We start from the raw sequence: 14104 nt of genomic DNA, 5'->3' as shown, positions 1-14104 counted from the left end.
GCAGTAAGTAGAGGATGAGAAGAGAAGGCAGGCAGAGTTTAGGGATAGGTAGGAAAAGAGGAGCAGGTTTTCTAATTAGGGAGGTGCTCAGTGTCAGGGTGGTAGAGATAGTGGCAAGTGGCAGAAAAAAGAAGTGGGGGAGTTCTGGCTCCTATTTTGCTAGTGCTCTTTATCAGTCATGAGACAAGTGTCATCAAGGTGGTGATAATTCTCAAGCACAGGTTGCCCAATCTCAGGTGAGCGGAGGTCAGTCAGTTACTTCATGTCCTCTTTATCGATTTTATGGTCGTCCTCATCAGAGTTATTGTGGGGAAGAAAGAGATAAATGTTTCAAGTGTGGCCAGGTAGGCCATTAGCGCAGGGATTATCTGTTGCTACAGGGGCGAATAAAATTCATGTGGCCTCATCTTCTGATCCTGCACCTGGCGGTGTGGCGTCTACTTATGTTACTACTCTTGGTTCTAGTGTTAGTCAGAACAGGTTGTATGCTTTGGCATCCCGACATCCAAGGCATCACTTGATGTCGTTACTAGTACATTACAGCTTTTCTCTCGTGATGTATATTATTTGCTTGATCCGGAGTCTACTCTTTATTATGTGACTCCATATGTGGTTGTGTCTTTTGGTTTTGATCCGAAAGTTATTTTGCATCCTTTTTCTATTTCTACCTCGATAGGTGACACGATTATTCCTAAGAGAATCTATAGGAGGTGTGTGGTATCTGTTGGTAGTAAGTAGGCCTTGGAAGATCTATTTGAGTTATATATGGTAGATTTTAATATAATTCTGGGCTTGGATTGGTTGCATTCTTATTATGTATCTTTGGATTATCGAACCCCTAAGATTATCTTTAAGTTCCTTGGTGAACCGATTATAAAATGGGAAGGTAGTTCCTTAGCTCCTAAGGGGTGGTTTATTTCTTATCTTAGAGCTCGGAGGTTAATCTTTAAGGGTTGTCTTTATCTCTTGGTTCGTGTTAAATATTCTAACTTGGAAGGTCCTTCCTTTTCTTCGGTCCTTGTGGTTAATGAGTTTTCAGATGTCTTTTTGGATGATCTTCCTGGTGTTCCTCTAGATAGAGAAATAGAGTTTGGTATTGATTTGCTTCCATACACTTGTCCAATATCTATTCCTAAGTATAAAATAGCTCCAATTGAGTTGAGAGAACTCAAGGAGAAACTTAATGATCTTCTGGATAAGGGGTTTATTCATTCTAGTGTTTCTTCTTGGGGTGCACTGATTTTGTTCGTGCATAAGAAGGATGGTTCCCTTCAGATGTGCATTGACTACAGGCAATTAAATAAGGTGAGGATCAAGAACAAGTATTCTCTTTCTCGGATAGATGACTTATTTGACCAGTTGTAAGGTGCTAAGTTCTTCTCTAAGATAGATCTTCGGTCTGGGTACCATCATCTTAAGATTAGAGAGGTGGATATCCCTAAGATGGTTTTTCATACTCGGTATGGGCATTTTGAGTTCTTGGTGATGTCATTTTGGTTAACTAATGCTCCAATAGTATTTATGAACTTGATGAATAAGGTGTTCAGGCAGTATTTGTATCTCTTCGCTATTTGTTTATTGATTATATTCAGGTTTATTCGAAGAGTGACGTGGATCATGCCAATTATCTTTGTATGGTGTTGCAGACCTTCAAGAAACAATAACTGTATTCCAAGTTCTCTAAGTGTGAGTTTTGGTTGAACGCTGTGACTTTCTTGGGTCAAGTTATTTTTAGTGAAGGGATCATGGTGGATTCGCAAAAGGTTTTTGTGGTAAAAAGGTGGTCTAGGCCAACGACTCCATTCGATATTTGGAGTTTCTTGGGTTTAGCTGGGTATTATAGGCCGTTTGTGGAGAGCTTTTCTTCAATAGTTACTCCTTTGACTAAGTTGACTCAGAAAAAGGTTAAGTTTTCTTAGTCGAATGCTTGTGAATGAAGTTTTAAGACGTTGAAAGATAAGTTGACTTCGGCTCTAATCCTGACTTTGCCGGAGGGCAATAATGGGTTTGTGGTTATTGTGAGGCATCTCAGGTAGGGCTTGTTTGTGTTTTGATACAGCATGGGAAGGTGATTGCCTATGCTTCCAGGCAATTAAAGCTACATGAGAGAAATTATCCTACTCATAATTTGGAGTTGTTGGCGGTTGTGTTTGCTTTGAAAATATGGTAGCGTTATTTGTATAGTGTTCACATGGATATCTATTCCGATCACAAGAGTCTTCAGTACGTGTTTACTCAGAAAGAGCATAATCTTAGGTAGAGAAGATGGCTTGAGCTTCTTAAGGATTATGACATGAGTCTTCACTAGCACCCAGGTAAGGCGAACGTGGTTGTTGATACTCTTAGCAGCTTATACATGGGTAACTTGGCTCATGTGGAGGAAGGCAAGCGGGAATTGGTAAAGGATATTCACTGCTTCGCTAATCTTGGGGTTCGTCTCTTGGACTCTAAGGATGGTGGTGTGATAGTGCAAGAAGTGGTTCGATATTCTCTTGGTATAAAGATTAAGGAAAAGCAAGTGTTGGATCCTATCTTGATGAAATTAAGAGTGTTGTTGGCAGGCAAAAGGTGGTGGTATTTCAGATCAGTGGTGGTAGTACTTTACGGTACCAAGAAGGTTGTACGTTTATGATATCAACGGTTTGCGGCAAAGGGTTTTGGCTGCGGTGAAAGAGTCACGTTATGTTTTTTATCCCGACTCGACAAAGATGTACCTTGATCTCAAGGAGATCTATTGGTGGAATAGTATAGAGTAGGATGTAGTTGATTTTGTTGCCAAGTGCATGGTGTGTCAACAGATTAAGGTTCAGCATATGAGGCTAGGAAGGTTGCATCAAGAAATAGAGTTGCCCGAATAGAAGTGGGAAGTGATTAATATGGACTTCGTTATCGGTATTTCTCGGTCTCAAAACTAATTTGATTCGATTTGGTTCATCGTGGATAAGATGACTACGTTTACACACTTCTTGCCAGTGCGTACTACTGTTTTGACAGAGGATTATACGAAGATGTATCTTTAGGAGATTATAAAGTTGTATGAGTACCTGTCTTGATTATTTCTCATTGTGGTATGTAGTTTACGTCTCATTTTTAGCGGTCTTCCCAGAAAGGGTTGGGGACTAAGGTTAGTCTAAGTACTGTTTTTCATCCACAGTCGGATGGGCAAGCACAGAGAACTATTCGGACATTTGAAAGATATGTTTTGGGCCTGTGTGATTAACTATGGTGGCAATTAGGTTGAGCATCTACCTTTGGTGGAGTTTACTTACAACAATAGCTATCATTCGAGTACTGGTATGTCTCCTTTTGAGGCGTTGTATGGTAGGAGGTGTAGATCTCCTATTGGTTGGTTTGAGCTTAAAGAGGTGGATATGTTTGGCTCAGATTTGGTTTATTAAGCGATGGAAAAGGTAAAGGTGATTAAGGATAGCTTAAAGCTGCCCAAAGTCGCCAAAAGTCCTATGTGGTTATTAGGCGTAGAGACATGGAGTTTGGGATCGGGGATAGGGTATTCCTCAAGGTGTCTCCCATGAAGAGAGTGGTGCGGTTTGGCAAGAAGGGGAAACTCAGTCCTCGATTTGTTGGTTTTTATGAGATTTTGCGAAGAGTTGGCAATGTTGCTTATAAGTTGGAATTGCCATCTAGCTTGAGTTTGGTTCATCCGGTATTTCATGTTTCTATGTTGAGGAAGTGTATTGGTGATCCTTCTTTGATTGTTTCTTTGGAAGGATTGGGTATTTTGGATTCTCTGTCTTATGAAGACTTCCCGATTGAGATATTAGATAGGCAAGTTCGTCGGTTGCAGACCAAGGATGTGGCTTTGGTTAAGGTTCTATGGTAAAACCATATGTGGAAGAAGCTGCTTTGGAAGCGGAAGAGGACATAAAGTCCAAGTATCCATATCTATTTTCTGCTCTTGGGAATCTTTATTTTCTGAGTTTGTTAAAGGAAAGATTAACATCTTTGCCTCTTTCTTTTCAAACTTTGTTGAGAGGATGTTTGATAATGTAATCTCTATGTATGGTTACCCCTACCTTGTCCGTCATTCGGAGAGGAATGTTCCTAGTGGGGGAGACTGAAACATCCTGGGTTTTGACCCTTAGAAAATTTCCTAGACTTCCGTTCTCTGGACCCAATATGACTTATGGGAACGAGCCATATATTGGGTACGAGTGGTATGGTACTGTCGTATGCTGACCAGTGTTAGTTGGTGGGATAGTTTTGGTCATTAAAATGGGTACGACTTAGGGGTATGAGTCGTAGGGCTTGGTACGAGTCGTATCGGGGACTCGTATGGTTGGATGGCGGGTGTGGTACGGTTGGACTCGGTTGGGTCAGTCTCGGTTGTGACCCTATCCCAGAGTTTTAATGAGAACATTTACTCTATCTTGTTTTATGTTCAAAATTCAGCCCATCTAAGACTGGATTAGGTGGTTGGGTTGGGTAATAGGGGGCGTCCCTAGTCCTAGTTGGACTTGCGATGCCCATTAAGACAAGGCCTGAGGTCAGGTCATGTCAATTGTGTAGCTTAACCATCATATAATAGTACCCATGGGCTATATGGGCCCCAACATTAACCCTCAGGTTGGGCCCTAATATGTATAGCTACACGAATCGGAGAACAACTCCCTTTGTTCATTAATACACATTGGAGAACACCGACTTCCTTTGTTCATTAAATCATACCATTGTATTTCAAATACCGCTTTACATCATGCAATAGTTTACAACTAGTTCAATTTTATAAATTCCCATTGTTCTCATAACTAAAACCAATTTCACATCCTGGGGTTGGGGTCATAACCACTTCAAAAGTCACAAGTATGGGAAAATCACAATTCCCTAGTTCATTTATCATACCCATGCACCCACGCGTTCAAAATCATATTTAAAGCATGGAAATTATATACAAACCAAGAGAAACATTATTCAATTCCTAAACATTAAAAAAAAAAAACCCTTGTTTCAAAACCAACATAAATATTCCATGAACAATACTTTAAAACTCTTGCTTTTACAAAATTAACAATGAAGGAAGAGAAATATGCCTGTAATAGTAAGATGTATGGAGAGAAATTACCCTTGAGAGCCCTAATTGATCAACCTCTTGAAAACCCTAAGTGTTCTTGACCTTGAGAATTTGGGAGTATTTGGGACGTTACTTAGATTATTTCTAAGTAATAATGACACCCTAAAGAGGTTATAAGACATAAGTTTCAAGTTGAGTAAGAGGGTAAATGTCTAGAATACCCTCAACTTAAAAGCTAAAAAAGTATCATCTTTGACTACAATCAACCGCTTGACTCGTAATCACTCCTTATGACTCGTACGAGTCATAACCAAGGTAGTACCACCAAGTCACCCTACATTGTTATCCTTACGACTTAATGGCACCACTCATAATGGGACCCTACAACTCGTAGGGTCCAGTCGTAGTCAATATAGAACCCGATTTAGGACTTACACTAGACACCCTACAATTACACCTAACGATTTGTAACATAACCTTACGGCTCCTAGTGAGCCACTCGTACTTAAAGTAGAATCAAGCCACAAACATACTGGTTTGGTTATGAATCGTTAGGAAACACTACGACTCATAAGGTCCAGTAGTAACCAGGGTAGTGAGCTCAAAGCTCAAAAAAATTTCAAGGGCCAAAATCTAGGGTGTTTCAAGTTTGTGAGTTAACATTAAAGCAGTGAGCTTCCATACGTTGGAAATCCACATTTCATATTTTGGTCTCTTATGTCTCAGACTTGTTTAGACTTATTTTTGGCTATAGTCGGGGGCATGTCCTGATACTTTATTGGTATTCGATTTTGTTAGAGGCTTTATTGGATATCGTAGACATGGGTATGTTGGTCATCTTTTGGTATTGGTTTTGATATTGTGGATAGCTTTGGATATTGATTTTATATAGATTTTTGAGTTTATCTTCCATATCTTTTTTTCATTGGTATTCATCTGCTGCTACGTAAAACACCCTAGTTGCTGGACCTTAACAAATTTCTTGGAATTCTGATCTTTGAACCCAATACGACTCATGGGTACGAGCCATATATTGGGGTGTATATGGTATGGTCCAATCATATACTGACCAGTATTGGTTGGTGGGATGGATTTTGGTTACTGGAATAGATACGACTTAGGGGTATGAGTTATATTAGTGGTTATAGATCGTTTGGTTTCTTAACTTAATCTTAGACTTGTTTACTTAGGTTGGATTTGAGTACGAGTGGCTCACCATGAGCCGTAAGGTAGGGTACAAGTCGTACCCAGGACTCGTATGGTGGATAGTGTCTAAATCTTTCTTGGGTTTAAATCTGCCAGGGGTACAGATGAAGGGTACGGATCGTATATTGTCAATACGACTTAGTTAGATGAGTTGTATACTAGATAGTGTAGGATCAAAGGGTTGCGGCCAGGATATGGGTAGAGGATACCAATTATATCGGAGGGTACGACTCATCTTGGTAAGTCGTACCCCTGTGATAGATTTTGGTGTAACGTAAGTGAGGGTATTCTCGATATTTCCCTACTTATCCTAAAAAGTAGATTTCCCTACTTATCCTAATAAGGCCCCACGATTTCTAACCTACTTGGAAGGTTATTTACCCTTTTATTCCATTTAGTAGCACTTAGAAACTCTTCTAAACACTCCATAATTCTCTCAAGACCTTTTGGGCAAGGAAAGCTAGTGTTTCAACTAAAGGATCAATTTGGGGCTTGTCTTAGTGATTTCTTTTCGTCATCATCTTCGTTTAAGGGATGTTCTCTTCCCTTATTGTTAATTTTATAAAAGGGCATGGTTTTATGAATGTTTTCATGATTTCATTGATTGTATGATTTTGGTTTACAAATATGATTTAGGGGTTTTGATATTAAATGGTTAGTTATGGTTTCCCATTATTTTAATTATCCTTTTATATGCATTAATGGTGATTTTGGATAATTGGATTACATGGGAATAATTTAATAGTATTGGAATTGGGTTTGGTCATATTATGCCCCCAATGTGTTTGACCAAATGCTTATAAAGATATATTCATTGCATTAACTATTTTTAATGGAACTCTTGCATGTTTTAAAACTTGGTAAAGAAATTATGAATGGTTTAAATGGCTTGGAATGGTAAATGGCTAATGGTTATGCTTGAGGGGCACATGGAATCCTCCAAGTGGTTGAATATGGTAAATGGAAGGGCACTTGAAAGTCCCCTTAAACCTATAAATGGTTGGCTATAGATGATACTTGTAAGTAAGGATTGGTATAACAATACCAATATCAATGGCCTTGGTTAATAAATGGAAATTTTTTTGGATATTTGGAAATTGGATTTAATTGGGCAATAATGGTGGGATGTGTAGCTCGTGGATGGTTTAGGATGGCAAAGTTGTACAGCCCAGGTAAAGGTTTTAAAGACATGCTAAACCTGATCCCCTTTCCTTGCATGGTTATATATATGTGTATGGTTGTGTGCATATGGATAGTTTTACTTGGTTTTATAAATGAAATTATTTTATCCTTACCCTGAGATCATGCTAGCGGTCACTCGCTAACCTCTTCTATTGGCAGTTGTATACCCATGCTATGTAGGAACTGGCCCTTCTACTTCTTCTACATAGTGATTGACTCGAGGACAATATTAAGACTAAAATGGTGAGCTTCCATCCTTTTGAAAGGCTCTATTTCATGTTATGGATACTTTTAGACATTTTAGTTTATTTTTGGATATTGGTTTTGGCTATGCTTGGGGGCATGTCATAACCAAATTTCATTACTTTTTTGGTTAGAGGCTTTGTGGTACTTCTATGGGTTGGAATGGCTGGGATCGGTATAGGTGTCAGCCTTGTCATTGGAATAAACTAGGTGGTTGGCATCATCGGACATAATTCTCACTGTTTTATTATATTTCATTTTAGGATTAATTATATTATGTTCTGGAACATCCTTGGTTATGGCCTGATTTATTGCCCTTATTTTGGTGCAGTTTGGTACGATTGGATTTTTGGTATGAGATGGTTGGACTCGATTGGGTCGATCACGATTGTGAACTTATCCTAGAGTCTTTATGTAAGCTGTTACACTATCTTGTTATATGTTTGGAATTCAGCCAACTCAAGGCAAACGGCTAGAGGTTGAGTTAGGTAACTGGGGTGGTCTTTGGTCCTGAATGGACTTGGGATACCCCTTACGACAAAGCCCCAGGACAGGTAGTGTCAAGTTGGTATTAGAGCCCAGGTTCATGGTCAATTGGGAGTCCACCAAGTCATGTCGAGTAGAGTCTCTTTTAGAGGTGTGTAGCACACCACACTCATAAGGGAGAGACTACAAGGCATTAAGGAATATTTCATTTTCTTGGTATTCTATTTTCAAGCTTGGAGTCTCAGTCCTGGAATCTTCTTTAATCCTTGTTTGTTCGTCTTTCAGATCATGCCTCATAGATTTGGAACATAAGAAAATTCTTCTATCCCATCTAGGGGTAATGCTGAAGGGGTACATCCTAATTTTGGGGTTCATCTTTGATCTCATGGTCCTATCCCTGATAGTTTTGGAGTTACACCAATTGCTACTAGTCCTCCTCAAGGTGAGGTAACTAATATGGAATTTCGTCAATCTATTTTTGTTATTGCTAAATTAGTTGTTGCTCAGGCTGAGCGAAATGTGTCTAGTGTTTTGTCTGATGTGGCCACAAGGGTTGGTCAATTTATGAAGATGAGTTCTCCCACTTTTTCTGGTGTAAAGGTGGAGGAGGATCCATAAGGCTTTGTGGATAAAATGGAGAATATATTTTGGATGATGCAGACTACCAATATGAAGAGGGTAAACTTTGCAGCTTATAAGCTCAAGGAGGTTGTATATCAATAGTATGAAAAGTGGGATAGGGATAAAGGAGACGTTGAGGAGTCATCCTTATGGGATGCCTTCTCGAGTGCTATTCTTGATCGTTTCTTTCCCCCAAGAGTTGAGGGATGCAAAGATGGAGGAGTTTGTGAACCTTAAATATTGAAGAATGTCTATCAAGGAATATTCCTTGAAGTTTGATTTGGTGGCTGACATGCGGGCTAGAATAAGGAAGTTCGCTTCTGGGTTAAGTCAGTATTTGATTTTGGAGAGCAAGATTGCCTTGTTGATTAGAGATATGGGCATCTCTAAGTTGACTGTTCATATGCAAAAGGTAGAAAATGGGGAGAGGAAACAGACGGAGTTTGGGGATAGACAGGGGGAAGAGAAACAGGTTTTCTGACCAAGAAGGTGCTCAGTCTTAGGGTAGTCAAGATGGTGGCAAATGGCAAAAAAAGAAGTGGGGGAGTTCTGGTTCTTACTCTTTTACTAGTGCTCCTTACCAGTCGGGCGACAGGCGTCATCATGATGGTGATAATTTTTGGGAGCAGGGTGCCCAATCTTAGGCAAGCGGAGGTCAGTCAGTTTCTTTATGCTCTCTTTGTCAGTTCTGTAGTTATCCTCATTGGGATTATTGCGATAAAGGAAAGGACAAATACTTCAAGTGTGGCCAGGCAGGCCATCATCTCAGGGATTGTCCGGTTAATAAGGTGGCTACGGGGGAGAGTAAGATTATTGTGGCTTTATCTTCTGCTCCTACACCTGGTGGTCTTACATCTAATTTTGTTACTATTCCTAGTTCTAGTATTGGTCGGAACAGGTTGTATGCTTTGGCGTCTCGACAGGAATTAGAGGCATCAGCTGATGTCATTATTGGTACGTTACAGCTTTTCTCTTATGACGTATATTATTTGCTTGATTTGGGATTCACTCTCTCCTATGTGACTCCTTATGTGGTTATATCTTTTGGTTTCGATTTGGATCCTTTTTTTGTTTCTACCCTAGTAGGTGACTCTGTTATTGCTAAGAGAGTCTATAGGGGGTATTTGTTGGTGGAAAGCAGACCTTGGTAGATCTGTTTAAGTTGGATATGGTAGATTTTGATGCTATTCTGGGGATGAATTAGTTGCATTCTTATTACGCGTCCTTGGATTGTCGAACCCATAGGGTTATCTTAAGGTTTCCTGGTAAACCGGTTATAAAATGGGAGGGTGTTTCTCTAGCTCCTAGGGGGAGATTTATTTCTTATCTTAGAGCTCGGAGGTTGGTCTCTAAAGGTTGTCCTTATTACATGGTCCAGGTTAAAGATTCTAATTTGAAAGGTCCTTCTTTCTAGTCGGCTCCAGCGGTTAATAAGTTTCTCAAGGTTTTTTCCAGATGATCTTCCTAATGTTCCTCCGGATAGGGAAATAGAGTTTGGTATTGACTTGGTTCCGGACACTTGTCCATTTTCTATTCCTCCGTATAGAATGGCTTCGGCTGAGTTAAAAAAACTCAAGGAGCAACTTAAGGATCTTCTGGATAAGGGGCTTATTCGTCCTAGTGTACTCATTGGGGTGCACCGGTGTTGTTTATGCGCAAGAAGGATGGTTCCTTTCGGATGTGCATTGACTATAGGCAACCGAACAAGGTAACGGTTAAGAAAAAGTATCCTCTTCCAAGGATAGATGATCTGTTTGACCAGTTGCAAGGTGCCAAATTTTTTTCTGAGATAGATCTTTGATCTCGGTACCATCAGCTAAAGATTAGGAAGGTGGATATCCCTAAGATGGCTTTTCGTTCTCGGTATGGGCAGTTTGAGTTCTTAGTGAAGTCATTTGGGTTGACTAATGCTTCGGCGACGTTTATGGATCTAATAAACAGAGTTTTTCATCAGTATTTGGATCTTTTCATCATTGTATTTATTAATGACATTCTGGTTTATTCGAAGAGTGAGGTGGATCATGCAAATCACTTCTGTGTGGTGTTTTAGACCTTAAAGGAATAGTAGTTGTATGCCAAGTTCTCCAAGTATGAGTTTTAGTTGAACGTTATAACTTTCTTGGGTCACATTATTTCTAGTGAAGGGATCATGGTGGATCCACAAAAAGTTACTATAGTGAAGAGGTGGCCTAGACCCACGACTCTATCTGACATTCAGAGTTTCTTGGGTTTAGCTGGGTATTATAGGCACTTCATGAAAAGATTTTCGTCGATAGCTGCCCCTTCGACTAAGTTAACTCAGAAGAAGGTCAAGTTTTCTTGGTAAGATGCTTGTGAAGGGAGTTTCAAGAAGTTAAAGGATAAGTTAACTTCAGCTCTAATTCTAACTTTGTTGGAAGGCAATGATGGGTTCATGTTTTATTGTGATGCATCTCGGGTAGGGCTTGGTTGTGTGTTGATTCAGCATGGGAAGGTGATTGCATATGTTTCCAGGTAGTTAAAAGTGCATAACAAGAATTATCCTACTCATGATTTGGAGTTGTTGGCAGTTGTGTTTGCTTTGAAAATATGGCGGCATTATTTGTATGGTGTGCACGTGGATATCTTTTCTGATTATAAGAGTCTACAGTATGTGTTCACCCAGAAAGAGCTTAATCTCAGATAGAGAAGATGGCTTGAGCTTCTCAAAGATTATGATATGAGTCTTCATTATCACCTAAGTAAGGCTAATGTGGTTATTGATGCTCTTAACAGGTTATTCATGGGGAGTTTGGCTTATATGCAGGAAGGAAAGTGGGAATTATTGAAGGACATTCACCGCTTGACTAATCTTGGAGTTCACTTCTTGGACTCCCAAGATGGTGGTGCGATGGTGCAAGAAGTGGTTCGATCGTCTCTTGGTGTGGAGATTAAGGAAAAGCAAGTGCTAGATCCTATCTTGATGAAAATCAAGGGTAATGTTGGTGGGCAAAAGGTAGTGGTGTTTGAGATCAGTAGTGATGGTACTTTACGGTACCTAGAAAGGTTGTGTGTTCCTCGGTCTCGAAATTAATATGATTCGATTTGGGTCATCATAGATAAGATAACTAAGTTTGCGTACTTTTTGCCAGTACGGACTACCTTCTCGGTGGAGTATTATGGGAAGTTGTATCTTCAGGAGATTGTGAAGCTGCATGGGGTACCTATTTCGATTATTTTTTATCATGACACGCAATTTACATCTCACTTCTGGTGATCTTTTTAGAGAGAATTGGGGACTAAGGTTAGTCTGAGTACTGTTTTCCATCCGCAGACGGATGGGCAAGCGGGGAGAACTATTCAGACATTGGAGGATATGCTTCGGCCCTGTGTGATTGATTATGGTGGCAATTGGGTTGAACATCTACCTTTGGTGGAGTTTGCTTACAACAATAACTATCATTTTAGTATTAGTATGGCCCCTTTTGAAGCATTGTATGGCAGGAGGTGCAGATCTCCTATTAATTGGTTTTATCTTGGTTCATCTAGTCTTTCATGTTTTTATGTTGAGAAAATACATTGGTAATCCTTCTTCTGTTATTCCTTTGGAAGGATTGGGTCTTACGGATTCTTTATCTTATGAAGAAGTCTCGATTGAGATCTTGGATAGGCAGGTTCATCGGTTGTGAACCAAGGATGTGGCTTCGGATAAGGTTCTTTGGCAAAACCATAAGATGGAAGAAGCTGCATAGGAAACGGAAGAGGACATGAAGTCCAAATATCCACAATTTTTTGCTCCTAGAATTCATGCTGAAGGTATGTGTCTTCAACACATCTTTATTTTCAGAGTTTGTAAAGGAAAGATTAATATCTTTGCCTCTTTATTTTTAAACTTTGTTAAAGGCTGGGAATATGTCTGAGAACATAATGCAAATGACTCGTGCGTGTGGTTACCCCTACCTTGTCCCCCATTAAGGGATGAATATTCCTAGTGGAGGAGACTGAAACACCCTAGTTGTTGGACCTTAGAAAATTTCTTGGAATTCTGATCTCTGGACCCAATATGACTCATGTGTACGAGCCGTATGTTGGGGTACAGATGGTATGGTCCAGTCGTATATTGACCGGTATTGGTTGGTGGGATGGATTTTGGTTACTGGAATAGATACGACTTAGGGTTACGAGTCGTATTAGTGGTTACGGATCATTTGGTTCCTTAACTTAATCTTAGACTTGTTTACTTAGGTTGGATCTGAGTACGAGTGGCTCATCGTAAGCCGTAAGTCAGGGTACGAGTCATACCCAGGACTCGTATGGTGGACAGTGTCTAAATCTTCCTTGCGTTTAAATCTGCCAAGGGTACGGATGAAGGGTCCAGATCGTATATTGTCAATACAATTTGGTTGGATGAGTTGTATACTGGACAGTGTGGGATCCAACGGTTGAGGCCAGGATACCAGTGGAGGATCCCAATCATATCGGAGGGTACGACTCGTCTGGTCAGTAGTACCACTGTGACAGGATTTTGGTGCAACTTAAGTAGGGGTATTCTATACATTTTCCTGCTTAGCCTGATAAGTCCCCACAATTTTTAACCTACTTGGAAGGTTATTTACCCTATTATTCTATTCATTAGCACTTAGAAACTCTTCTAAATACTCCATGATTCTCTCAAGAGCTTTTGGGCAAAGAATGTTAGGGTTTTAATTAAAGGATCAGTTTGGGGCTTGTCTTGGTGATTTCTTTCCGTCATCATCTTGGTTTAAGGCATGTTCTCTTCCATCATTGTTAATTTTATCTAAAGGCATGATTTTATGAATGTTTTCATGATTTCACTGATTGTTTGATTTTGGTTTTTAGACATGATTTTGGGGGTTTAATATTAAATGGTTGGTTATGGTTTCCCATTGTTTTAATTATGCTTTTATATGCATTAATAGTGGTTTTGGATAATTGGATTGCATGAGAATGATTTAATGGTAATTGGAATTGGTTTTGGTCATGTTATGCCCCCAATGTGTTTGACAAAATGCTTATAAAGATATGTTCATTACATTGACTACTTTTAATGGAGCTCTTGCATGTTTTAAAACTTGATAAAGGAATTATGCATGGTTTAAATGGCTTGGAATGAAAAACAGCTAATGGTTATGCTTAAGGCATGAAATCCCCCAAGTGGTTGAATATGGTAAATGGAAGGGCACTTGAAAGTCCCTTTAAACCTATAAATGGTTGGCCATGGATGATACTTGTAAGTAAGGATTGGTATGATGATACCAATATCAATAGCCTTGGTTAATAAATGGAAAATGATTTGGTTATTTAGAAATTGGTTTTAATTGGGCAATAATAGCGGGGTGTAGCAAAGTCGTAGAAGGT

The 14104-nt window shown here is 39.6% G+C and overlaps 1 protein-coding gene across 1 annotated transcript; it reads left to right on the top strand.

Annotated features, from left to right (window-relative positions):
* The first annotated feature begins 9059 nt into the window (after positions 1-9059).
* LOC107841515 lies at positions 9060-11574 on the top strand. Its single transcript, XM_047396275.1, has 3 exons — positions 9060-9239; positions 9454-9721; positions 11522-11574. Exons 1-3 carry the CDS (start codon positions 9060-9062, stop codon positions 11572-11574), a joined length of 501 nt encoding a protein of 166 aa, XP_047252231.1.
* The last annotated feature ends 2530 nt before the right edge of the window (positions 11575-14104 follow it).

This window comes from Capsicum annuum, chromosome 9 (genome assembly GCF_002878395.1).
Source record: "Capsicum annuum cultivar UCD-10X-F1 chromosome 9, UCD10Xv1.1, whole genome shotgun sequence".
NCBI lineage: Eukaryota > Viridiplantae > Streptophyta > Magnoliopsida > Solanales > Solanaceae > Capsicum > Capsicum annuum.
This window is presented reverse-complemented; position numbering and strand designations above follow the sequence as displayed.

What these genes read in the sequence shown, in the direction of transcription:
- LOC107841515 (XM_047396275.1), top strand. Translation starts at nt 9,060, where the DNA reads ATGCGGGCTAGAATAAGGAAGTTCGCTTCTGGGTTAAGTCAGTATTTG. An exon ending in GACAGGGGGAAGAGAAACAG is followed by an intron (nt 9,240 to 9,453) that starts GTTTTCTGACCA and finishes TCTCTTTGTCAG; the next exon opens with TTCTGTAGTTATCCTCATTG. An exon ending in ATCAGCTGATGTCATTATTG is followed by an intron (nt 9,722 to 11,521) that starts GTACGTTACAGC and finishes TGCTCTTAACAG; the next exon opens with GTTATTCATGGGGAGTTTGG.